This window comes from Pelobates fuscus, chromosome 3, assembly GCF_036172605.1.
Source record: "Pelobates fuscus isolate aPelFus1 chromosome 3, aPelFus1.pri, whole genome shotgun sequence".
Lineage (NCBI taxonomy): Eukaryota > Metazoa > Chordata > Amphibia > Anura > Pelobatidae > Pelobates > Pelobates fuscus.
In genome coordinates this window covers 366,606,520-366,633,584 of record NC_086319.1, presented here as the reverse complement: position 1 = coordinate 366,633,584, position 27,065 = coordinate 366,606,520, and the positions used below count along the sequence as shown (strand labels likewise).

At 42.3% G+C, this 27,065-nt stretch overlaps 1 protein-coding gene across 2 annotated transcripts; it reads right to left on the bottom strand.

Annotated features, from left to right (window-relative positions):
• Positions 1-593: 593 nt before the first annotated feature.
• UBL7 (ubiquitin like 7) lies at positions 594-25,033 on the bottom strand. Of its 2 annotated transcripts, XM_063449344.1 has the most exons (11): positions 24,942-25,033; positions 21,776-21,975; positions 20,681-20,800; positions 19,397-19,479; positions 8,464-8,548; positions 7,911-7,968; positions 7,690-7,820; positions 6,940-6,989; positions 3,271-3,438; positions 2,994-3,116; positions 595-1,150 (listed from the first exon to the last, which is right to left on the bottom strand). In XM_063449344.1, the coding sequence occupies exons 2-11, from the start codon at positions 21,942-21,944 to the stop codon at positions 1,013-1,015; spliced, it is 1,125 nt and encodes a 374-aa protein (XP_063305414.1). In that variant the 5' UTR covers positions 21,945-21,975; positions 24,942-25,033; the 3' UTR covers positions 595-1,012. The 2 variants fall into 2 exon arrangements, with proteins under 2 accessions (XP_063305415.1, XP_063305414.1); XM_063449345.1 differs by lacking the exon at positions 24,942-25,033 and having other exon boundaries at positions 594-1,150; positions 21,776-21,971.
• Positions 25,034-27,065: the final 2,032 nt, after the last annotated feature.

Genomic DNA, 27,065 nt, shown 5'->3' with positions numbered 1-27,065 from the left:
CAAGCAGGGAGGGGGGACGAAAAAAAATAATAATTAAATATAATTAAAAATAATAATAATAATAATTAAATAATAAATAATAATAAAAAAAATAATAATATAAAAAAAATTATAATTAAATAATAAATAATAATATAAAAAATAATAATATAAGAAAAAAAAAAAAAAAAAAATAATTAATAATATATGAAATGCCCACCCCCACCAACACATACACAAACACACACTGCATCACACACACTCACACTTCATTCATATACACACACTGCATACATTATATACACACACTGGAAATAAATATTCAATTAATATATACACACACACACTGGAAATAAATATTCAATTAATATATACACACACACACTGCACTCATACACACACACACTGCACTCATACACACACACACTGCACTCATACACGCACTGCACTCATACACGCACTGCACTCATACGCACACACTGCATTCATTATATACACACACTGTAAATAAATATTAAATTAATATAATTTTTTTAGGATCTAATTTTATTTAGAAATTTACCAGTAGCTGCTGAATTTCCCACTCTAGTCTTATACTCGAGTCAATAAGTTTTCCCAGTTTTTTGGGGTAAAATTAGGGGCCTCGGCTTATATTCGGGTCGGCTTATACTCGAGTATATACGGTAACTCTGCAAGGCATTTAGACATTTTACAAAGAATGATTGTTGAGATTCCAAAGGTCATTGTTTTTTTTGTTTTTTTTAAAAGGAGCTTATATTTTATATGTTCTTACAGAATGTAACAAATTAGTCTCTGTTAACAAAGATGTCCTTGTATTTTGTGTTTGTTTATTGTTCATCTTTAATTTATTTTATTTTGTGAACTTTAAATAGAGTCAAAAGACTTCACTGGCGTCATAGGTTTTATATAACCATTTCAGTCCTGTTTGGTGAGCAGAAATGTACAGTTGGTCAGTGGTCTTAAAACAGGAATTTCTTGGAGTTGCAGGGTATTGGTTAGAGCGTCAGTGAGTTCAAAGTGCACCCCCAGCAAAGATGAGCTCCAGGGCTGCTTGTATGTCGCCCCCTGTTGCCTGTAAAGCCCTTAGGCTAAGGTCTTCATCACGTATGCCCATGTCACGCAACTGTTGGAGCTGTGCCTGCCACTGGGTCTGGTGGAGAAATGAATAAAAACAATTGTATTAACAATGCCAACATTTAGTTGTAGGATGTATTGGCTTCTTTCATATAGATGCAGGAATCTAAAGCGTTTGACAGACACTTAGCAAGACCAATTTGTGAAATGTGGCAAGCTAACCAGCACCATAAAAATCTAAGAATAGAGAAAAAGGGGGAAAAAATTCCAAGTTAAGCCATGAATCAGAAGATTTTATTTATTTATGTTTAGCAAATTCTATTATTATTGCCTAATATTTATAAAATATGTTACCAACTTTACTGTTTATGTAAAGTTTGAGTTTAAGGTTGCAATGTATCAAACCGAGATACATTTCTATTCTGTGGTTCCTAAAAACCAACACGTACCAGGATATTAAGAGAGGTACACGCAATATATATATTAATACACATAACAATACTACTCCTCCAAGGATAGATTTCCAGTATACTTCATTGTATCCTGCAGAATGTCAAACTTTTTCCAATGCTATTTATACAACAATAAAAAAAAAGATATTCCATGTGTGTGAGTGAACTTTATATTAAAAATTAAAAAAAAATACAAGACCAAAAAAATGCTGTATCTGCTGTGATAAGATGGAGAGAATTCGTAGTGTAAGCATATATAAAAAAAAAAAGAAAGAATAGAAAAAAAAAAAAAAAAAGTAAAATGCAAGGCACCACACATGTGATATTCCGATTGAAGCTATGCCGGGCTTCAGACAAAAGGGCCATGAGATAACCCAGTCCCTTCTTTACTAAATCTATACATTTAAAATAGTACAACCACTTCTGTTAGCTTAGCTAACATCTTAAATCATGTTTTAGGAAGAAGGATAAATTAAGTGACAATGCAATGCAACTGGATTCGTGCATTTGATAGATTTTGGCCCAAATAATTTGTTATTCACATGCCAAATTTCGTATGGTTTGCGAATACAAATTAAACGTTTGCATCATTCTTCTCAACTCTTTCCACTGTCCTATTATTCCTCATTCTAAAAGATCTACTCCTTGCTCCTTGTACCAATACTCTCTCTATAAATCGAGGCATGAACTTGAGAAAGGCAGCCGGCCCAGGGGCAAGGGCTGCAAAGGTGTAGGACATTATTGAATTGCTCTGGGTTGAGTGTACAGAACATCTAAAATGTGATTCTTCTGCGGTTAACAAACTTAGGAAAGCAGAATGGGCCACTGAGACTGTAATGGTCGTGCCAAATCTTGGACTGTTTGGAGGCGTGACGTACCAGTGTACAGCTACTTTTCTGACTCTTCCTCCGCAGTGTCTACTAATAATGTTTTCTCCGTCATTATGAACCAGAAGGTTTGATAGGAGTTGTAGTTCAGTTCTATTTATGAAAGCTGAACTATAAGTCTCAGAAACTCCTGCTCTGTTCTGCTCAAAGAGCTATAATTTCTAGTTTCTGCAAACCGAGGTAAGCAGCTAATGCCTGATCTGTACTTTAAAGGAACCCTCCAGGCACCATAACAACTTTATTGGGATTGGTGACTTTTCACCTTTCACATCTTTACATCTATTTTCAGAACAGAACTCTATGAAACATCTGCCTTACTTTGTGAGGCTATTAAGCACGGGAGAGGAGCCAGTTATTGCTTTTAGCTAAAAAATAAAATAAAAAAAGATACTGCATCTGAGTACAGAGAGGTCATTGCACCATAATCAATGCAATGCATATAGGTACTTGTAACAGTCAATATAATCATTCCGATTGCTATTTGGGCATTTCATTTCACCTGCCTAGTGCATGAGTACAAAAATAAAACGTCTGACACAGAGTTTCTAAATGCAGTAACCAAATCTACACGATAACACACCTGTAGTGAAGTTTGGCTCGATGCTTGTAGGGCATGCTGGAGGGCTTGGCTGAACAAGTCGTTTGTGATTGGTGTTCCCGATTGCACACTGGATGACATTGGGGATGTCCCAGAGGAGTGACCCTAAAGGAGAATCGGCAAACGATGCACAAGCATGAGATGAATAATTTGTTTAAGATTAGAGGAAACGACACATCTGTTGTGGAAGATCTTTTAATAAAGGTTTAATAGTGGATTATCGAGCACAATATCAGATAATAAAAGGGATTGCTCTGACCTGTGTCCCCGGTGTTGGAGTGTGTGAACTGCTCTCTGGGGTGCTGGCAAGGGCAAGAGCTGTGGCCAGTTCACTTTGTGTGATGGGACGAGGACCTGCTGCCCCTGTGTATCCTAGAGATGCTGGACGAGACCCTGATGTGCTACTTGAAGGGCCAGAACGGGAGGCCTTGAGAGGTAAGAGCAGAAAAAAATAAAAATAATGAATAACTACTTAAATAAAAGATTGATACAAACCACATGATACTTCTTTCTGCAGAACTGAAACAAACGTTTAAATTGGCTGATCTATATGATCCTTCCCATTACATCCGAAAGCTTTTACATCTAATCCTAGCTAATGTTTTCAGATTGATGGGGAAGGAAGGAGCACAGCGGACTGGAAAATGAAAACTCTATTCAGCAGAAATCGTTTTACATAAGCAAACAGGATGTAAACGATAAACAATTATTATTTTTAACCTCCTTATTAGCAAGTTATTTCCATCAGCAGAAAATGAATAAAAATTGATTGATGTTTAGGAATCCTTAAATAAAAATTATGAATATACATACCATTTTATTTGTTTTATCTATTCATTTATCTTTTACAGAAATATTGAGGGATAACCATTTTACAGATTATAATGTATACCATATCTTGCAGTGTCACTTGTAGAAGATGTGACAATAATAGATAAACAGACACATTCGAAAATTCCTCTTATGGGTATTTTTCCAGGACTGCAGCTTCCTAAACTTACAAACTAAATGTAATTGTTATATCTATATGTAACCAAAATGAGCAAATACAGTAAGTACAGATATACCGAATAGCTGTAGAATCCAGGACATAGCAAGCTGTTCTTACAGACTGCAAAGAACTCCTGTAGTGTACCACTTCAAAATTTAAATATAGAGACTAAACAGATACAATGGATTTTTTTTTTTTTTTAAAGGAAAGAGGGAGGACACCAAATTAATAAAACAAAATACATGTATAATCAAAATAAAATACACAAAGCAGTTGCAAATTACATTATAATAGGCAAAAAACTAATAAGTAGAATCAATAACCCTGGTAAAAAGTTGTAAAGTTGTCCAGTCGGAATGTGGACATCTAAAGGATTTGACTTGCTGCGTTGGTCAGGGGAAGAAGAATCAGAGGAGGTGCGTGGGGCAGGGGAAGAGCTTTGTAAAAGAAATAAAAAAGTCACGAACAACCGAAGCCCCAAGAAGAAGTCTAGGTAAGGCACATTTAGGACAGCTATTGATTGGGGCAGCTATTGATTTCTTCAGTCTCTGCAGAATCTCCATCTTGTCCACAAACACCTTGTAGGAGGACACCCAACCAGAGTGGCAGTGGAGCTCTACCAGATATCTGACTGCTAACACCAGACAACAGCCCATGAAACATTTGAAGCCCATTATGGAGGTAGGGGTTTGGAAAAGGAGCAAAAAAAAAGTCAGCCTGAAACACCAGGTCATCGCTGTTGATCTCAGTCACAACCTCATTGACAAAAGAACAGAAAGACCAGTTATGGAAGTTCCCGACTGCTTGGTGTCCGCAACACAAAAAAATTGGGTCATGGTGTTAGCTCCTTTCAGGTTTATTGGGGTGCGATACCACCACCACAAAATGGCTAAAGATTGCATCTGATATATATTAATTTGACTATATTTTGCACTTCCAATCCATTCTATAATGATTTCAAGAGGGAACCAGTTTAAGGGCACAATGTAACTTAATTTCCACATATCCTTGTAAACCTGATAGAAATCAAGCAGGATATCCTAATCAGTATAGGCAGAAGAGATAATGGATGTAAATGATTAATGCTATTCCATGCCAGTAAACACATTACACTGCTATATACAGCAAAACGATAATTATAAAAGGGTAAAAACAGTTCCGCTTTAATGCTTTAAGATTCACAAACACTTACAGTTAATGGCAAACAACTTACACCACAAGATATTGTTTATTTTCGTCTAAAACGTGCAGTTCCTTGTCAAAGTGGAAACATTCTCCAACTCAGCTTGGCACACTTTTATCCTAAAATTAGCAATTTGTTTGTCTATTCTCCAAATTTAGAGAAAAAAACTCCTTGGTCCTTAATGTGAGGAAGGCTGAACTTGATGGACACATGACACTTTTTAGCCTTTGTAACTATAAAAAAAAAACATATTGAGGGGGCGGAGCTAAGCCACGGAGCTGAATGGCCGCATGTTGTCCGAGCTCCGGACGAAACAGCCACTTACACCAGATTCCCAGCGTCCAAAAGCTGCAAAATCACCATCAAACAGCAGTGCTATCTGCAGCAGTCGAGATGGGGCGGAAAACAAAAAAAAAAAAAACGGACAGGCCCGGATTGCAGGGGGCCCAAACATGGCCGCCCTCGACGACGACAGCTCCGACACGTCCGAGGATTTTGCCACCGGAACGGAGATAGAGCCCCCACCTGCACCAAAGACCCAACTCCCCACTCCCCCGCGCCCCGACTCAACCCCAGTCACCATAGCGGTCATGAAGGATCTGCTGGCAGGGGTTCAACATGCTATTCAGGCAGACATGGCGAAAATCCGCACTGACCTGCAAGGCCTGACAGGCCGCATTAGCGCCCTGGAACAGGGATCCCTCCACACCAGCGCGCACACCAAGCAAATACAGCAACAGGTAACTGATCTGCAACACCAGAATCTTCAATTCGAGCGCCAGTTCGCAGCCCTGGAGGACCAGAGGCGCAGCCAAAACATTAAGATCCGAGGGATCGCAGAGGAGATGCCGGCGGAGGAATTACCTCACTTTATAAGACGGCTACTTACGTCCCTACTTACTGCCAAACAAGCTAAACAGCTGACCCCAGAAGTAATGTTTCGTCTTCCAAGACCCGCCACAGCCCCTGCCACACAACCCAGGGACCTTCTGGTACGGCTACCAAACAGTAGAGATAAAACAGCGGTGCTGAACGCAACACGGAACCGCTCTCCCTACCTGTTTGAAACTCAGTCGCTGTCATTCTACTCAGACCTCTCACGGTCCACAATGGCCTGGCGTCGGTCTCTTCAGCCCTTCACGGCACTCCTCCGCAAAAAAACCATCACGTACAGGTGGAGGGGCCCGCGCACCTTACAAATCTCGCAATACACCATTCAAGACATGCAGGGAGCGAGAAACCTGCTTCCAACACTGGGCCTCAGACAAGACGCCATTCCAGCCACGGGACATCCCCCCATGCCTGCAACACCTGGGATCGGGGACCCAGCGACGACCCTACCATTTGTCCCCCGACGGCTCGAAACACAGAAAGGCACAACAGCCGCAACCTGACGGGACTTTGATGGCACATGAAGCCGCTCCTCGTTCTTTGCAGGTTCCCAGACCCTCAGACTCGCCCCAAGGGCATATACCGAGGAACTCTAAACGCACGTTGGTGCACAATGCTAAATGCTACACATCTCTAACGTCAGAGGGTATGGTGACCCGCTACAGCAGGCCTACCCTCAACCACATACCTGCCCGACAGACACAGGGCCTCAGAGAGAACTAGATTTTCTCTCTCTCTCCCCCCCCCCCCCCCCCCCCCCTCCCCCCCCCCCCCCCCCCCCTCTTCCATAATTATTTGCCAGCTTTGCAAGACAGAATTTCAATTTAGGAGGATTCAATTTATACACATTAAATAGGTTTTACCTGAGGAAAATCATCCTCATCATCTGAAAGACCATCAAAGAGGAACCCACCTGGAGGGGGGGGGAAATGAGCATTCCAATTATTTTACATCAACAAATCGTAAAACTTATTGTTCAATACAAAAATACATGGGGTTATTAATTGAAGTGCGGATTGTCAGTACTTTAAAGTAAATTCAAAGTGAATTTAGTCAAACTGAAATAATTTGGAGACTTTCACCCTATTCAGCTTTTGCAGTTTGAATTCCCAACAATTCACAATCTAGTGAATAACCCGGACAAGCAAAATGAGAAAAGAGCTCTGCTCAAATATCTTGTAATACAAAGGCCACACGTAGTTAACCAAGAGGAACGGGACATTTTAATGAAGCAGTTTATATATAGGCTATATTACTAGTCACGTGTAAGCTCAGAGTAAAAAGATTTAGTAAAGTTAGCTCAGACAGTGGGAGGCAGAACTAGAAGGAAGAAAGTTAATCTATTCTTAGATTTTTATGAAGAAGTGGGTTTTTTGTTATATTGTATATATTTTAAAAGGTTAGAGAAGTGATGACAATGTATGACAGTCATCCAAAAGAATTAAAGGTAAATAATAAAGTATATATGACAAAAGAAACGGGATGTAGATACGGGAAGACCATATATAGCAGGCAGTGACAGGTACATACAGGGGACAAAGGATGAGAAGGAACACAAACTAGAGACATACAGGGCGCGTGGGCTGTCCAAACAACGGTTCTGAGTTTCTTACCTGGCATGTGCAGGGTGGCAGGGGGGACTGTGTGTGCGGAGGAATCTGGTGTTGGCAAAGCAGAAGAGCCGCTGACCGAGTGTAGAATCAATATGATTGCATTAACTAGGGCAGGATGAGAGGTGACCAGCCTAGTAGGGAGAAACATGACCGCAAGTGTTCCAGAATTACTTTTTTTGGTGAAATAGTTCACAGATTAACACTTTAAGGGTTACACTTACGTATCCAGCATAGTGGGGTCAGTAAATACAGTGAAGAGATCTTTATCCTGCAGAACGCCTGTAGAAGGAGAAAGTGGCTAGGATATTGAGCTTTAGTTGGCACATATCCTAAGCTTTCTTAACCCCTTAAGGACCAAATGAAGACTAATATAAGCTTATCTAGCAGTTCCAATCATCCTATAAACAGAATTGCTGCCAGCCACTAACAAACATTCCGTGTCCTGGCCTGCAGCAGTTTCAGCTACGTTTAAGGTTAGCATCTTATTTATTTAAACTCTAAGTATTTTTGCATATGTTTGAAACACACCTTTATATAATACATTAAAAATGCCGGTCACTTTTAGCCCAGAGTATCCCTTTAAAGAATATATTTTTATGACGGCATAGGCTGCCATTGATCCTCAAACCCACAACCACATGTTCTGTGAAATCCCCTATTTAATTTCTTTCATCTGGTTTCATGTGACAGTTCTCATTCTGTTTTCCCAGCGAGATTTCATCCATAACCTACACAAGTCACGACTTGTCTCCCTCCTTTAATGATCCTACTCACCGATAGCCACAGGGTCAGCGCTCAGGCCTGGAGTGGCTACAACTATCTGTTCCAGGGACTCCCGGCTCCCCAGAAGCTTGAATACCTAAACAAATGAGAATGTTGGAGGAGAATGATATACAATGCATTTATTGTAATTCTACATAGTAACTGGTTGGTCGGAGACCGTACGGTTTAAAATATTCACAAGGATTCGCAAGGAACACAAGACTAAACATCCGGCAAAGATGAACCTTTTACAATCTTATGGCTCACAAACCTAATACTGCAAAATTACCTTGGACAAGCTAGGGGGTTTTGGAGGCAGCTAAAATCATTAGGCATCATTCGCAACATTAATCAAACTGAATGTACATGAATTGTCATTGGACCGTAACTGTTAGGACATTACCAGAACCAAACTACGGATATGCCTTTCTTTACCTTATCCAGTGGTTAGTTGGGAATTAAGGCAGATGGAATCGACTGTTAACGAAAAATGATTGAGAAAGAAAATGTACACATTTCATTTTATTTTTAAACAAAATCACAAATAAAGAAAATCTAAAAGGCACAAAGCGTCCTTGTTTTTACCCAGAGTTTCAAATCTGAGGCTCTGACACCCATCCATTTCTTTGTTTATTAAGGGACAGATCAAAGCCAATTGATCCCCGTTTTTATAGAATTAAAGAAAATAAAGTTAATGACTTCACACACACACATATGCACCCGCATTCATATCTACACTATGTGCATTTCCTGGCTGGAGGAAGGGAGGATCCCTCTTGCTTCTACAGGCAGACCCCTCCTAGGCCGTAGAGAGCTCCACCAATGAGAGCTTAAAAGGATGATCTCAGGACTTTTCTAACCCTATAAACTGATAAACCAAGGATCACGGGAATGGAAAATTCCCATGAATCTTAATTACATGGTGAATTACCCTCTGACCGGAATTCCACTCACCACATACTGTAAAATAAGTTGAAATCAGACAAACAGAGGCCATTGTCAGCCTGCTGACTCTGGAAGGATTGAGTACATGCAGGGCCGGCGCGTCCATAAGGCGGCACAGGTGGCCGCCTTAGGGCGCAACACGAGGGGGGGGGGCGCAAAAATCCGAATCCTGGGCCCTTTGCCTGTGACTCGCATATTAAAAATATTTCCTGCCCCTGATTTGCTGCCCGGTTCCCAGTGCTGCTCTGATATGTCAGAGGAGTCTGATGGGCGGGGCTTCCTCCTCCCTGCATTCCAACTCCCCGGCGGTCTCAGTTGAACTGAGCTCAGGCCCAGTGTGCAGCTTCCCTGCATTGAGTCCCTGCTGCACCTGGACAGGACACACACAGAGCTATTGATGGGCCCGGCAGCATCACCAGTGAGCAGGTAAGGAGAGCGGCATGTCAGATGTTTAAATTAACCCCCTCATTACCCCATCCCTCTAGCTGTGTGTCACTTTGTTCTTAGCCCTGTTTCAGTCTGTCCCAATAATCCCCTCACCCCTAGCCCTGTGTCACTGTACCCCTCATCTACTCCCCCTAGCCCTGTCTCACTGTACCCCTAATCCCCTTAGCACTGTGTCACAGCCCCACTAATCCCCTGCCCTATATCACTCTGCCCCCCCCCCCAGTCCTGTGTCACTATGCCCCCCTGCCCCCTAGGCACTACCCCACTAATCCCCTGCCCCCTAGGCCTGTGTCACTGTCCCCCTAGGCCTGTGTCACTGTCCCCCTAGCCCTGTATCACTCTGTCCCCCTAGCCCTGTGTCACTATGTCCCCCTGCCCCCTAGGCCTGTGTCACTTCCCACTAATCCCCTGCCCCCTAGGCCTGTGTCACTGTCCCTCCCCCTAGGCCTGTGTCACTGTCCCTCCCCCTAGCCCTGTATCACTCTGTCCCCCTAGCCCTGTGTCACTATGTCCCCTTACCCCCTAGGCCTGTGTCACTATGTCCCCTTACCCCCTAGGCCTTTGTCACTGGCCCACTAATCCCCTGCCACCTAGGCCTGTCACTCTGTCCCCCTAGTCCTGTATCACTGTCCCCCTAGCCCTGTGTCACTATGTCCCCCTAGCCCTGTGTCACTATGTCCCCCTGCCCCCTAGGCATGTGTCACAGCCTCACTAATCCCCTGCCCTGTGTCACTCTACCCCCCCCCCCATCCTGTGTCACTATGCCCCCTGCCCCCTAGGCCTGTGTCACTGTCCCCCTAGGCCTGTGTCACTGCCCTTTGTCACTGTCCCCCTAGGTCTGTGTCACTGCCCTGTGCCACTATGTCCCCCTGCCCCCTAGGCCTGTGTAACTATGTCCCCCTCCCCCCTAGCCCTGTGTCACTATGTCCTCTTGCCCCCTAGGTCTGTGTAACTGCCCCACTAAACCTCTGCACTCTAGCCCTTTGTCACTATACCCCCAGCCCCCTAGACCTGTATCACTGGCCCACTAATCCCCTTAACCCTGTGTCACTCTGTCCCCCTGCCCCTAGCCCTGTGTCACTATGTCCCCCCTAATCCCTGCCTCCAATTACTATGTCACTCTGTCCCCTAATCCCTGCCCCCTATTACTATGTCACTCTGCCCCCATAATCCCATGCCCCCCGTAGCCCTGTGTCACTCTGTAACCCTAGCCCTGTGTCATTGTAGCTCTAATTCCCTGCCCCCCTAACCCTGTGTCACTGTCTCCCTGCCCCCTAGCCATGGGTCACTGTTCCCCTAATCCCCTAGCTCTGTGTCACTGTCCCCCTAATCCCCTGCCCACAGCCCTGTGTCACTCTGTTCCCCTAATCACTGCCCCCTATTACTATGTCACTTTGACTCCCTAATCCCCTGCCTCCGTAGCTCTGTGTCACTGTCCCCCTGCTTCCTAGCCATGGGTCACTGTCCCCCTAGCCCTCTGTCACTCTTTCCCCTCTCCTGCCCAATAAACCCTGTGTCACTCTGTCTTCCTAATACACTGCTTCCCTAGACATGTATCACTTTGTCCCCCTAGCCCTGTGTCCCCCTGATCCCCTGCCCTCCTAGCCCTGTGCTAATCTGTCCCCCCAATACCCTGCCCCCTAGTCCTGTGTCACTCTGTCTCCCTAATCCCTTGTCTGCCTAGCCCTGTCACTCTGTCCCCCTAATCCCCAACCCTGCTATCACTTGTCACTCTACACCCCTAGCCCTGTATCACTTTGCCACATAATTCCCTGTTACTATCTGTCCCCCAACCCTTTGTTACTCTATCTCCCTTGTGTCATTGTAATGCCCCGTCTCTCTAGCATTTTGTTCCCTTTGTTTAATTTTTTTTTTCAATATATTACAAGATCAACAATTTAATAAATAAAAATGTAATTCCTTGTGAGCCGTAGGTGGAGTGCATGGTATGCACCTGTGCCTGGTGCAGACTATTATAATTACTGTCTCATGGTTTTGGTGCCCAGTTATAGAGTCAATGCACTCACACTGGGATTCCTAGCCTGAACTTTGACTCATAACAAGCACCAGACTAGAAGGAGGGGTCTGCAGTGCACCAGTCATAAGTACAGGACATGTGTTTTACCACCTGGCCACCAGGGAATTTAGCTCCCTCCATACAAAAAAAATGTAAACAGGAGTAGAGGTAAAACATCTTTTTTATTATTATATGCATTGAGCACCCACTACACACAGCCAACACATGCACATGAAACATATCACACACAGACCAAACACAGCACATCACATTATTATGAGGTTTATTATAGTGGTGCTCTGTGATAGTGTTATACAAAATGCACATACATTTTATAGGTGTGGAGCTCTGTAATAATCTACTATGCACATTAACGATTTGTGATACACTCAAAAAATACATTTCTGTTTTGTTTTTTTTCTGTGGATCTCTGGAATTAACTCATCCACAACACATAATACTGTGAATTGTAATGCCCAGGATCAAGGTAAATGAGGAAAACCCAGTCCAAAGCAATAATCTTTGTGTTTGTAAGTGGCACCTCTGTATACATCAAGGTAGTGATGGGGCGGCAAAATGCATCTCCGCCTGTGTACCTAAAAATTCTTGCACCGGCCCTGAGTACATGCGCACACGAACGATGGATGGATTTGGACAGCAAGGGAGAAGCAAGTTTTCACCTGGTAAGTTATTGATCCAGGAGGAGGGGGGGTGCAAAGATATAACTACAGTACTTTATAGAAAGCTCTGCAGTTTTAAGCCATACTATGCCGTGAGACAGGCCCTCCTTGCACCCCAATCTATTCAATAATAATACAACGCTCAGAATGACCCTTACACAGAAACCATCAATCGCTTACTGGGTCAAGGCAAACATTTGGTAAAATTGCCCCAGTCTCACTGATAATACCTTGATAATTTAGAAAACAGGAGAAAATAAGCAACAAATAAAGAATTCAGAGATCATATCCTATTCCATTATGTTGACACTGTCAATGCATAGTATGCACAATTACATTTTATTTATTTACTTCTATAAATACTAAAAAGTCTTCCTTTGCACGGCTACCCTATTATTCAATTATGTTGAAATATCACTTGTGATGGCTGCAATGCTCATACAGCTTGGTTCAGGCACAGCTTTAACGTTAGGTGCCTACTGCTGTGCCCTCACAGATTCCATGGCTCCCTCTCTTCCCTCCTCCCAGCAACAGGCTTCGTTCTATTACATCAGGCACCACTTTAACATGCATTTCATTTACTTATTAAGACTCCCTCCTGAACACTACGGTAAGGCAGGCACCTGCTGTTTCAGGCGATTGCTTACTTTAGTGTTCCAAAACATTAAGAAGCGTCCAATCAGACCCTGCCAGCCTGGCTAATACCCCAAAATGCCAGATAGGGACAGGCACCCTTCCAACAGTGGGTGTCTTTTACTAAAACAGGCTTGCCACTGGGCAAGCTGCTTATTTATTTTTAAGTTTTTTGAGGTTTTTTTTAATAATATTTAATAACTTATAACTAAAAATCTGAATACAGGGCTAACTGTTTCAATATTTTTTTCCTAGTTAAGAAATTTGTACTGCATTTACTGTAAAAAAAAACCCAATAAAATTAACAAGGGGCGGAGCCTGACTGCCATGCTGATCAGTCACATCAAGACAGAGCTCCAGCAGAAAAGGAACCGATCAGTCCATTTAGACGTTTTTTGTTTTTTTTTTAACTTGAGACACTGGGCATTCAAAATGCAGGGGCTACTCATTATCTCTGTAGGCCTGTTGCTAGACACATTTCTGAATATTTGTAGCAGAATTTGGCTGGAAGCTCCACATACCTGTGGCCAATCAGACAATCCGAGCGTGCGAGAAGCAGCCAATCTCTTCACTCACATTCGCCCTGAAGCCAGACGAAGCAGCATGGATCCTATTTCCCTCCTGATGCTGAGGGTTTACCGGCACATTATACTCTGCTTTTCTCAAGAATCACTGGTACTGTGAGGCCTACTCTAAGCACCACAAGTGCCCAGACCTGCCCAAGGTGACGGACATCACAAGCTCCTTGGAACCTAGAGGACTGTTACATAAAGTAATGTCTCACCTGGACAAGCTATTTGTGATGTTAATCACCATCACCAGGTGGACAATTCAATCAGGTCCCTGGATGACTCCTATGTTTAAGTCACCCTATGCCCATTGGGGGACCGCAGGGTGTGTGTAAAGTGGTTGCTCCTGTACTGCTGCTGCTTTCAACCAACTCGGTGGATTTGGCTGTGGAGAATTCATAGCGCCATCTATTGGTTGTGAGGGTTTTTTTTTTTTTTTTTTTTTAATTCTTTTTTTTTCAAGATGCTTTGTTTTAATACAAGGTTGGACACATAAAAAATGGAAAAACACGTAGTTACAGTTACATGTATAACAGTGAGTATAACATTACTCTAAGAACTGGTGCGGTCATTTTTTTTTTGTAACAGCATAAATTTTTTTTTGTGGTACCCGCTTAAACTTTGTTTGGGGACTGCTAAAGAGAAGTCGCTCTATAATGAGCTCCTGCTTATGTTTTGCTCTGATTGCGGTCCCTGTGTGCGTTGTTTACGACCTATGTCCTGAGGTGGTACATGTTTATATTTGGGGATGCGGGTTGCAGGCACTTGTCATGAGTAAAATATGTAATGTCATGCTGGTTGCAGGTTGAAGAGGTGGTTGCTTATCGTGAGTAACGTGAGCATGTGCGCTCTTGATAATGTGGTGTTGAAGTAAAGGGATATGTAACCACGCTGAGGCCCCTGACCCAGGGGGGCAGGGGGGGGGGAAGATACACCATTTTGCTGTTAGTGGATATGCTTGTCAGCCTAATCTGCCCTTGCTTTTGATGGGCTCGGGCCCGTGAGGGCACTGTGTAGTGTTGCCATATTTGAGCGATAGGGTAAAATACCCTCTATACAGTTAAATCTACTATGAACACAAACTGAAATAAAACAAAATTAGATAAAATTGGGTTGCAAAGGTAGTCCTCGGGAGTTAGCACCCTGCAGTCACGGTGTTTCCGGACGCGGGTTCCTCTCTCTCGGGGTGAATGGTGTGATGGACGCTGGATCCCATGAGGTCGCCTGATGTTCGGAGGTTGAAGGTGCGGTCTGGTGCAGCAGACCCAGTGTACTCAGAAAAGTCTGTGCAGCTCCCAAATTTGGTAGCATATGTGTAGTCCCGTTTTGAGTCACTGTTAAGGAGCCGTTCGCTCCCCAACGGTAAGCCAGACCTGCGTTTCTAAGCTGGGTTGCGACAGGCCCATATCTTTTACGGATCTGGAGGGTGGCCCTTGTAAGGTCCTGGTAGAATGTGAGGCTTGAGTTCTCGAATGTGAGCGGTGCCTTATCTTTGATTGCCGCCATAATTTGGAGCTTATCAGGAGGCGTGAGGCATCTGAGAATGACGTCTCGCGCCAAAGTCGTTGTACGTTGAGTAGGGCTTTGAAGACGGTATACACTGTCTATGTTTATTCGTTTGGCCACAGTGTGAGACATGACTGTTGTCACCAGTCTTCTAACGTAGTGTGGAAGTTCTGCCGCCGTGACCGCTGAGGGGATGCCCCTGATCTTGATATGTGTACGCCTCTGGCGGTCTTCAAGGGTTGTGAGCCTGAGTGAAACTATTGTATGGAGGTATCCATGGTGGTGAAGTCGGTTTGTATTGTTACTATTTCCTCCTCTGAGGTTCGCACGCTCTCAGTGACTGCACCTCCTTTTTAAGTACTGCGGAGTCCGCCGCCAGTTACTTGTGGATTTCTGCCAGAAGAAGTTTTAAATCCCTCTTTGTGGTGGGTGCTGAGTCATCTGGCTGCTCATGCTGCTCAGCTTGAGGGGTTTGTGGGGATTGTGAGCTTCCAGGTCTGTCCTGGCCTGCTGCTGTGCCCATGTCCCTAACTTGCGTGTCTTCCGCGGGAGTGGGTCTGAGTTGGGCGGGCCTCTGTAACATGGCCCCTATATCCTGACCTTCCGCCTGGTTTGGGGGCTTTTGAGAGTGCCTACCTTTTACTGGCATTGGTGCTGGTGAGGCTGGCGGTGTCCGGGATTGCGGGCTGTCTGCTCCACTCACGGTAAAGCTTCCCAGTATTCCTTCCAGGCTGTGGAGTGCTCGGTAGGCCTCAGACCTGTGCTTCCTCCTCGTTGTTTTTGGTGCCTGGAAAAAAGGCATCAGTCGGTTCCTCTCGCCCTGCTGGATCCGGTTCGGTGAGTGCTGTGGCTGGATTGTGTTTAGTTTTGCCGATATCGGCAGGATTAGGTTTGCAAGCAGAGGAGCTTCTAGAAATGGCGTCTGATCGGGTCCGTGGTTAAAGCTCCGCCCCCCGGTTGTGAGGGTTTTAAAGCAGCCATATGCACTATTTAAACAGCAGGGCTTGTTAATTTGCATATTCAGCTAGATTTGCACATTTTGAATTCTGCAGACAGGGGACATATTTCATGTTAGTTATGGTCTTGTATTATATTGAGTTGTCACAGCAAGTTTAAAAAGAAGTGATAAAAACAAAGCAAGGAATGAGAACCACAAGTGCCTTTGTAAAACCAGTGGCTGATCACAGTTTAAGGCATAGGTGTGGATACCTGCCTGGGAAAGGAGCTGAAGAGGAACAGGCAGAGGGGACGACACCTGTTTGAAAGGAGAAAGCTGCAGGCTGGTCGGGTGGAAGAGTTCCTGAGAGACCCCAGTCAAGCTTCGGCGACTGGGGCTGAAACATTCCAATGTCCCTGAAAGCGGCTAGGAAGCAGACAGGGCAGAGGTACTCAGTAGGACTATGGGAGCTCTGTCTCATTATTCAATGCTTTTTGGCTGAAATTAAGCAGATGTCTGCAGTTGACAGAGACACAGGAACTCGTTCATGGCCTACCTAAGCCACTGCAGAGTGTTCCTCGAACATCTAAAGATCTTATTTATATAAAAGTCATAGCCTCTATACCCACTCTCTCTGGGAGTCCTGGGAAGACAACCAAGCCGTGTTTCAATCATAATTCCGGGAGGTTCATTGCCAACTACCACATACTCGGGCTGCGAACCTGCAGTGGGGACGGGGAACTCCCGAGATGCAACCCATTCCCTTGCATGGAACACAACGGCCAACAACCGACATTACCTTTCAGAGATGCTGATCTGGGCGACAGGAGCAAGCCGGATCAGTGGACATTGCATTATGGCTCTCACTGGGGCCTGAGACGGGTGGTGTGAATGGCTCTTGATGAAGGGGATGGTGTCTCTCTACTGTACTTCTATTACTTTTATTCCTAGCCTGGGTGTAGGATGACCACAATCAGAACATGGTCAAGAGCAGAGCGTTGTTTATATTTTCTTTAATGCACTCGAATTTTTGTATACTGGCAATTATGCATTTATTGTTGCCAGTTTATCTTGTGTAATAAATTATCTTCTTGCGTCATTCATTTACCTGACTTACGGATAAAAAGAGATGTTTTCAATGTGCCAGCTCAGCTTATGATAACTATGATGTATAATTCTTATAAGTTAAACAGACGCATGTTGGTGATTTCTTCTGCTTGCTAAATGCCATCATCTCAATAATATAAATAAATAAATGTAATAATCTTGTGGCTAAACTATGTATTACACTTCTAATTTTTTTTTTAAATAGACTACCGTACTTATTTTACCCATTAAGAAGAATACATCTATATGCTTTATTCCCTATTTATGGGGTTGTCCACATATTTTGCAGGTAGAAGCGTAATATAGACAGATTCCTATTCATGATTAAAAACATTTAGGGACAGCGTCAAATACATGTGACCAGTCAGGTGCCCCACCAACTTGAATAGCCACCAGCCACCACTGCCCCAGCCACTACTCGGATACATATAAAGTTTAATTTACAAAAAGGATTAATCTTTAAACACATTCAACAGTATTATACTGCCACCCAGTGGCCTCAGCTGGTAATGATTTGGAAATGCCACTACACAAGTGCAAGTTCTGCTTTATTACAGGCATAAAAACTAATAGAGCATTATTAATATTATCATCATTTATATAGCCTCAGCATACTCCACAGAGCTTTACAATTATAACTTATTATTTGACAACAACTAATTTACATACGGCATATGACAAGAATTAGAGAAGGCCCTGCTCAAACGATTAAAACAACTGTATTAAAATAAAACACAAAAAAACCCATATAATTACAGATTAATAATCCAGAATTAATAATCTGCAGGGACAGTATCACACCATCTGAAATAAAGTGCATGCAAACTGCAAGTTGCAAGTTTTTTTTCTGATTATTTCTGAATCTGGCTGAATGTGTATAGATTATACTTGTTCTCAAAGAAACACAGTATGTGTCATGTCGGATAGGGGCGCCGTTGATTGGCTGAAAGAGTCAGCTGACGCTCTAAGCCATTTCTTAGTTCTCCATTCATAAAACAGCTTGAGAAAAAAAAGTATGTTTATTTTTATTTGAATCAAGTTGAGAAAAAAAAAAAAAAATGCAGGGGTTCACCTTGGTGATTAAGTGCCAAGGAGCAGCATCTAGGAAGCGTAACGCGTTTTACGCCTCAAGAGATTAAGCGACGGTTGTTGGAATAAAGAATTATCTTGCTCATTATAAGATAATATCTATGGAGGCTCGCAGGATCCTCCATAGACATCAGTTTTGTACTCTTGCACATGTGTGATAGTACACCACTGATGTTGGCTCCTGGAGGATGAAGCTCCAGGAGGTGAAGATCAAAGATGGCATCTGCTGAGGAAAACATTAGGAGAGTATAACTCCCCTCCAAATCACCTCATGGTCACCACACACACCAAGATATGCAAAGGCCCCCAATGGTGACAAAGCCACTTTAAACATCTCAAATAATTCCCCTTAATTTCAGCCTTCATAACAAAGGATTTGTGACAGTTAACTTTGCCAGAGTGTTATGCATAAGCCTACAATATAAGATTTGTGACGTCTAAGACCCCTAGTGACAAAAAGTGGTTACTACACATAGATATAAATTTATATTCTCATATTATGTGACATTTTTTTTAGTGTAGAGCTTTCTTGCTTTACACTTCTAACGTCCATGAAATATTGTTAAGGTGGTAACTAGAGCATTAAAAAAACAAAACAAAAAAAAAACGCATCCAATAAAAGTTATTCATTTTTATTCACTCTGTATATTTTTCCTTTTTTCTTTTTTGAAGTAGATTTTATCATATAGAAGAGTTTAAACCCCTGGTGGAATAGACCATTTACATTTTTTTCCTGATATCTTACACATAATAATATACTCGTACATATCAGTTTATTCTCTAAACACAGAATTTTAATGAATTGAAAGCTAAATTGCAATATTTGGGCAAAAAGGGTGAATGTGAGAAAACATTCCAAATCAACTGGTCACAGCCTAAATTTTTCATTCAAGTTTTCAATTCTCTGCTGCAATTGAATGTTTAGCAAATAAACCTATGCTTGTTTTGTGTGTTCTGTTCCACTGATCTTTTGAGCTAAATAAATCTAAACCCAAGCTGTAGATGGGATACTCACCGCATCTCGGTAGGCCGAGCTGGTGTGGAGGGCTGTGTGTAGAGCACGGAACTCTCGGGCAGCGGCAATTTTATCTACAGGCTCTGAATGAAATAAAGAATAGGTTACAAAAGCAGGATCTGATCATACTATGGAACTAGTTTAGAAGCATCACTTATTCTGGGTGGGAACTAGTAGGTATGACACAATTATGCAAATCCAATGGTTAAACCCAGTTTAGAGCCACAGAGGTTGGGTGACTGACTACTCAGCTGCAGTAAATGAGAACAAGGGTCATGCTAGAAATACATCTGCTCTCATTAGTTTTCTTTCTTGGGGATAAATCATAAATGATTAACAAATCTAAACACCAACGAAGACCCTGATTAACTGAGACGTACTCAGTAAGCAACTTCACTGGTAGGCTTTTAAAGGAGCTCTCTAAGTGCCATAACCACTGTAGCCCATTGTAGTGGATCTAGTGCCCGCATTCACCTGGCACTGACACCTGGTTCTGTGTCAAACAGTTTTCAAGCAGTTTAAAACACGCAGAGGGCCTCCCCAGGTGTGTGTAGATCACTTGGAAAATCAATCCCCTTTTGCATTAGCAATACAAATATTGTCAAAGTCTCAACAACATTAATTGGCTGAGATCATCAACTGTAGTGTTTATGGTACTTAGAGTTCCTCTTTTAGTTTGGACACATTAAACAGTCTACAGACCAGAGGCAGCCAATTAGCCAAAACATTAGCTGAGAGGGAAGTAAAACTCCAGTGACACTTGGCATGTCAGACTCACTCACTGACTGCTGAGAATCATGGAACTTGTATTTCCCTTGCAGTCGGAGTTTACTTACTGTTCACCACAAATATTCAGGTTATTGGCTATTCTAATCTTTCTCCAACAATTAAATAATGCACTCTGATTCTGAAATGCAGGGTCTATGGGTCTGCCTTATTTATCAACAGTGGGAGTTTTTAATCAATTTGGAGATTATATTACTTTCTACAACATGTTTGCTAAGAAAAGAAAAAAGGATCAGGCAAAAATACTAAAGTAAAAGTTACCACTTCTTGGTGAAGAGGCCTATAGCATATGACAATAGGAGATAAAAGCTCTAGTGGTTCAACACAATTTAATTTTGACAATATATTAAAATCGAATCCACAGGTTACAATGGCACACATCGGAAAATGTTGCTGATAAAGATGCTATAGCTTTTTATTTGGTACATACAAAAAAAGTTAACTTAAGGATTAGCCTGAAAGCCAGTCTATGTTTACAACATAGAGATTGCCATATACCTGGCCTGGGTGACGGTTCTGCCCACGCTCTCCGCAGGACATGCACAGTACTTCCTGATTGGACACCATAGTATTCTAAAGTCTGATCATCCCGGAGCCTCCGGCCACAGTGTATGAGATCTGAGTGGAAACATTAAAAAAATACAAATGAGTTACGACAGCTCAGTTGTGGGAACAGTACAAAGTAAAAAAACACAAAGAGGAGGCTATACAACTACATTGACCTGTTTCTTTCATACTTCCCTGCTGTTGGGTATCTGGATGTACAGTATAGTAGACTGCACAATGTGGAAATGCGATTGCCTATTTATGGCACAGTGGAATTGATCTATTTGCCGAGCAGGTTGTGTGAATTTGCTGGTTGCACCGTTTACAAAAGTATACAGAGACTGTAATGCAAATACAGCAGCGTGTACACTGAGGATGTGTAAAAAAGCTGAGGAAACAGCACACTGTGAGCTGAGGCAGTATAGTTTGTAAAGAGGAAATGCCACCTTTCTGGTAGCTCCGTCTGTACTCTCACCACAAACCATTAAAGGAAAGGGAAAAAAACAGCTCTTTTTAGGTTGTGAAATACAGAATCTCCCTCCCCCCCTCTGTGATTGAAAATAAATCATCAAGATGTGATTGGACGCTAGGTACTCTTTCCAACTGTCCATTATTAACTTAAATGGACACTACAAATATTGTCGAGACTAATAGTTATAACAGTATTCTATGACTTCCTGTACACAGGGGAGGATTAGGGAACATGCACGTGTATATGATAATCCTTTTCAATAATTTCTAATGCAAACCTACAACTACATGTTTATTATCTGGCAGAGTGTTCAGTGGACAAGTCACAGCAGAAGGTTGCAAGAGAAGGCAGAGATTTGCATTAAGATGTGTTTTTGCATAATGGTCTATCAATGTATTCTTCCACCAGGTGTAGGGGGGGGCGGGGGGGATTAACAAAAGCAGAGTTTATTCTAACATTTTGAATAGCCCTAGTAACTCTCCTAAAGCACTGTGATATACACCAACTATGCCAGGGAGTGCACAATGAAGTATGGGGAGTTTAGGTCACTGCAAGGTCATGTGATAAAGACTCACCAATCAGTTCAGGGTTGGATAATGACTCTGGCATTGTGGCCGCTATGAGCTGTTTAACAGCTGATACTTTGTGCCCCATGGTGGAGCTTTGTCCTGGGAGATGCACGACAGATTTGAGGGATGGGGTCTGGTCTGCCAGCTGAACACAGATGTGAAGCTCAGACATCATTATAGATATGTAGTGCTTGGTCTTTGGATTTCTAGGAAAAGAAAACATAAATATTAATGGAGCTCTGTTGAAAACCAAAATACTGATCAAGGCCACAGAAAAAGAACATAATAGATAATCAGGTTCAGAGTCTGCAGCTGCCTGTGAAAGTCAGTCTCTAAGGCACCACATACATTATTATGGCTCCAGGGTCTGACACCAATAAAACCAATCAGCGGCAACGCCAGTTACTAAGACATAACATCAAGTCAGGCTGTGAACCTAATGAAGTTTCCATTTCGTGACTCCCCCCACCGTCCTCACAAACCAATACTTGCAGACATTCCTTAAAACAGAACGGTATCTTACTACACTCATTTGGTGTATACCTGAGAAATCCTGCTGAAAGCTTACGCAATCAAACTAAAAGACACAGCAGAAGGTGATACTGCAAAAAAAGTGTAGAACTTACAGGGATCCTCTGTAAAGAGTACATTTTGGGGAATTTAACATTATAAGCCAAAATAGCAAAAGTGAAAACATAGCCAACTTGAATAAATCTGGATATTGTCTAAAATTTGAATTCACACTGATATTTTACAGAATAGCCCTGTCGAAGTCAGGACACTGTACACTAAAGCAGTATCATGTCACATGACTCCATCACTGAAGACCTTATGATATAACCAGGCGTCCAAGTATCAAAGGAACATGCACTTTATACATCCCAGCTTACATTTGAGTGGTTTATGTCCCCTGTGAAATTAACTGGTCAGTGAATAAACACTACGTAAATAGATAGGATCCACGGCAATGGATCGCATATCTATCGCAAAAGGCACATGCTTGTTCCTTGTATATTGCCCCATTGCTTGTATAAGAGAAGTGCAAACAAAAATATTGTATTGGTTTGTTTATCCATAGGTAACACACTACACAGAGAAATGTGGAGGACTGGCAAGTAAACTGCAAACTTTAAGCCAAATGTCAGGATTAGAAGAATAGCAAATGTTTTTTTTTTTTTTAAATGCATGTTATCTGTTGCTATGGAAGATGCATTGATCTCCGGTTTAGATTCCCTGACTATACCACCAATGTTACATTTGCTCCCCCAAGTGTAAGTAGGCTAGGGATACCTATATTTCCCTGGGACAATGTTCCACCACAACACAGACCCTGGGAGGACTGCAATGTATCCCTGGGTGAAATTATAATGTCCAGACATGCATATATTTTGTGGACGCAGGACATACTTGAAAACGAGAGAAATCTCAATCTATCTTTCCTGGTAAAATATTTTATAAATAAATAATATATGAACTAGGTTTAGCTCTTTCATACACGAGTAGCTACTATTTAGTAGTTCTCACACTCGTCGTCTTAATTCATGCATATTGTCCTATGTTTATTTTACGTTTTTACACTCATATAAGCTACAGTCTGGACATACATGAGAATCTTCTTTTGTCTATGTATGTTACACAATTTTCTTTTTCTGTACAATTAATACTAGGAGTGGATATCCTTGTTACGGCTAACTTTTGGTGTCTGTTTTGCAGTGATCACTCATTTACTTGTCATTTTTTTTTCCAGATATAAAAAAGGCCAAATAAATCATAATTGTTTTGGCCTTGGAGATTTGTTCCAATTTAGCCATTATGGCCTAAAACTCCCTTAAAGTCTCCACGATAACCCTGTCACCACTGCCAGTTTAACCCCTTAAGGACCAAACTTCTGGAATAAAAGGGAATCATGACGTGTCTCACACGTCATGTGTCCTTAAGGGGTTAAGAGGGCACAGACACATCCGCTTAGTGAAAAAGAGGCACTGTACACCAAAACATCCAAAGGTGTTGCAACAACGTGTTTTTTGCCGATTAGTAAGGCAGTTCACGAATAAAATTTGATTTGCTCTCGAGTTACCTGATCACTTTGGGAGCCAGTCACTGTGATGACACTCCGCTGCAGATAGCCATGGAATGTAATCATTGTAAATGGCTATGACAGTTATCACTCAGCCTGGGGCCAATCTACTAAATAATATGCTATGGTTTAGGAATACACAGCATTAGAAATAGCATCAAAGTTTGACGTTGGTCACTATGGTGACACAGATAGTGTTACTTCATCAAATCATCTCTGGGGATGAAGACAGGAATGTAACTGACCCTAAGGGCTCTCCAAAACCATGGAAAAGGAATAGATGTGTGGAAATGCTGTAGCCAGGAGATTCACAGGAATGGAAAAATACTGGGTGTCTGATGAACATGGTGTGTAATATTCCCCAATTAAACACACACACACACACACACACAAAAAAAAAAAGCAACTACTAAATCTGGTGGAAATTTGTGCTGATATGGGCAATAGAAAAAGACTCAGAATACCCATTATTAAATATATCTCATTTTACACATATTATGCCATGATGGAGGTAAACTGCAGTTGTAAGCAGATATTTTTTCCCCAGAAGAAACAAATTGTCCCAGTAATTCAATTGGTGCAAATTGGAAATTTGAAAACTGAACGGCATCTGCATCACTGTGTCCCTGCCTTGTAATGTGATGTTTTAGAACAGGGGGTGACCTAATAGACGAAATTACTCCAACCCTCAGCTACAGATGGACTTCAACTCCCATGATGCTTTGCCTACCACCAGTGGGAGGAGAAGGGCGATCTACTTGTTGATAACTTGTAATGTGATGTTTTAGAACAGATGGGGAGGGGACCTAATAGTAGACATGACTCCAACCCCCAGCTACAGATGGACTACAACTCCCATGATGCTTTGCCTACCACCAGTGGGGTGATAGGGTGAGGGGGCTGTACTGGTTGACCAATGTTAAGGTTTGATAATTCACCAGCCCAGGTTATTGGGAATAAATCCCTGCTCACAGTCACAGCCATGGCACAGTGTCCCATGATCCCTTATAGGCTGATGGACTGATCACAGCAGGTATTAACATGCACTGTGTCCAGGTATAGCCATAATATTATAATGGCTGATGTTATACTGACCAAAACAAGCAGCACTCAGCCCTCTGTTTACAATCCGACCAGGAAGTGACTCTGCTGCAATAGACCAAAAGAAAACTACACTTCCCGACATCCCCCACCGGAAATGACCTGCAGAGTATCGCCGGTGTGTGAAATCTCGCGAGAGCTTGGTAATCGCTGTGGACTAGGAGACGCGGACGTACAGTACGTTCCGTACAAAGGCGGGATCCAAGTAACTCCAGCGATGCCTTGACAACCAGAGCGCAAAGCATCACGGGAGTTGGAGTTCTTCAGCAGATGCTGCGAATGTCTCATTTTTGCCAGCCCTGCCTTGTGAATCATTGTATTACAATGTGGCAGGATAGAAACCAGTTACAGGGTTAATCACTGAAGGGAGAATTCAGAGCAAACTTCAGATTTAAAGGGACACTCCAGGCACCAAAACAACTTAATCCAAGTGAAGTTGTTATGGTGTCAGGAGGCCCCGGAAGCTTTCTTTCTTTCTTAAAGGGAATGGTTTAACCCCAAATCTCCACTACCTCAATCCCCCCTATCCCGCCCCCTTCAATCCCCAGGAGGCAACCAGCTTCTGAATTTTCAGATTCAGGAAGCAAGGTCGGAGTGCTGCCGGGTAGGGGCACCGCTGATTGGGGGTCAGTGGAGATCGCCGCTGGAGGCAACTTGGGGGTTAAACCATTCTCAAATCGTTTAACCCCATGAGATAAGAGAGCCTGGCACCATAACGTCATTTTTAGATGAAGTTGTTTTGGTGCCTATAGTGTCCCCAAATAGTCAAACGAAAAAAATATTCTCTAGGTCAGCTATGCTTTTGATTGCTCCGGCTTTACATTTTTATTTCATTTTGAAACACTAACAAGGTTATTCAATAAAGTGAGAATTCAAAGCGAATTTCAAATTTAAGGCAAAAGGAACCAAACTGAGCTTAGAGAATTTTCCTCTTCAGCTGTGTTGGTCTTTAATTTGACATTCACTTTGATTTCTCACTATATCAAATAATATGATGTTGATACCGGAGAAACTGACGGAAGCCAAGCACAGAGAGATGGACACAGGTTTCTTCAGGAAGGAAGAGATTCTTTATTGGATCACCGATCGGGACTCAGAGGGACTAATGTCACCAAAATACAGCAAGTTCTGAGCCCCGGACAATAGTGCAGGCTCCTTATATAGGCACATAACTCCTCCCATATTAAGCTCCACCCGCACATTCTCTTGACCAATCAATACAAATAAGAATTAAATTCCTGCTTGACCGCATGGCTTGTCCAGCACAATGGAGGAGGGGAATACTATATCCTGTATTCTTGCACATGCTCCGTACACTACTGATCGTATCTTGCCTCGTGCAACCAACTGATCGATACGTCAGCATATGCACGTACACATGCCACGTGGTAATCTCGGCCTACTAAATTTATTTTTACCGAGATTCCACCACAATGTAGCCCAATATAGCCAGCTGTGACTATGGCTAAATTGGAAAAATACATTTCCTTCAAATTGTATATTTATAGTATAAACTACTACTAAAAAAAAAATGTGTTGGGCGTTGCCAGAGACGCAGCTTCCTATAGAGCCACCTGTTCCTGATTTCATACCTTGCAATGATGGGCAGTATGCTTTAGTGAATGACCCGGACAGTGTTAAAATTCTCATATTATTTCTATTGCACCATCCCTATACATTGTATTGCTTAGTGACAGTTCCTGTATACATTAAATATAGAAAATGGCTCCAGCACAAAGAGAAAGCGTATGAATCACTCCATGCTCAGAATCTTTCTGATGGAATTTTGTGCTTTTTGTTTTGCACGCAATTTATCGGGACATGCTATGTTGATTTATACATCTTCCCTGATAACAACTTTATTACTCATAACCATCTGCAATGAACTAGTGTCTGTGGTACATATTTACAGTATTATTCATTAAAATGGAAATTATCTGGAATTCAAAGAAAACTTCAAAGGTGGAGCCAAAATAGCCAATTTAAAAATAGAGCAGTCTTTGACCCAAAAAAATATGAAATTCACATTGAATTCTGACTATTCACACTATATATCATCTCTCCCCCTAATGATGTTGCAACTCAGTGCTCCGTAATCATTATACATTAAACTCAGAA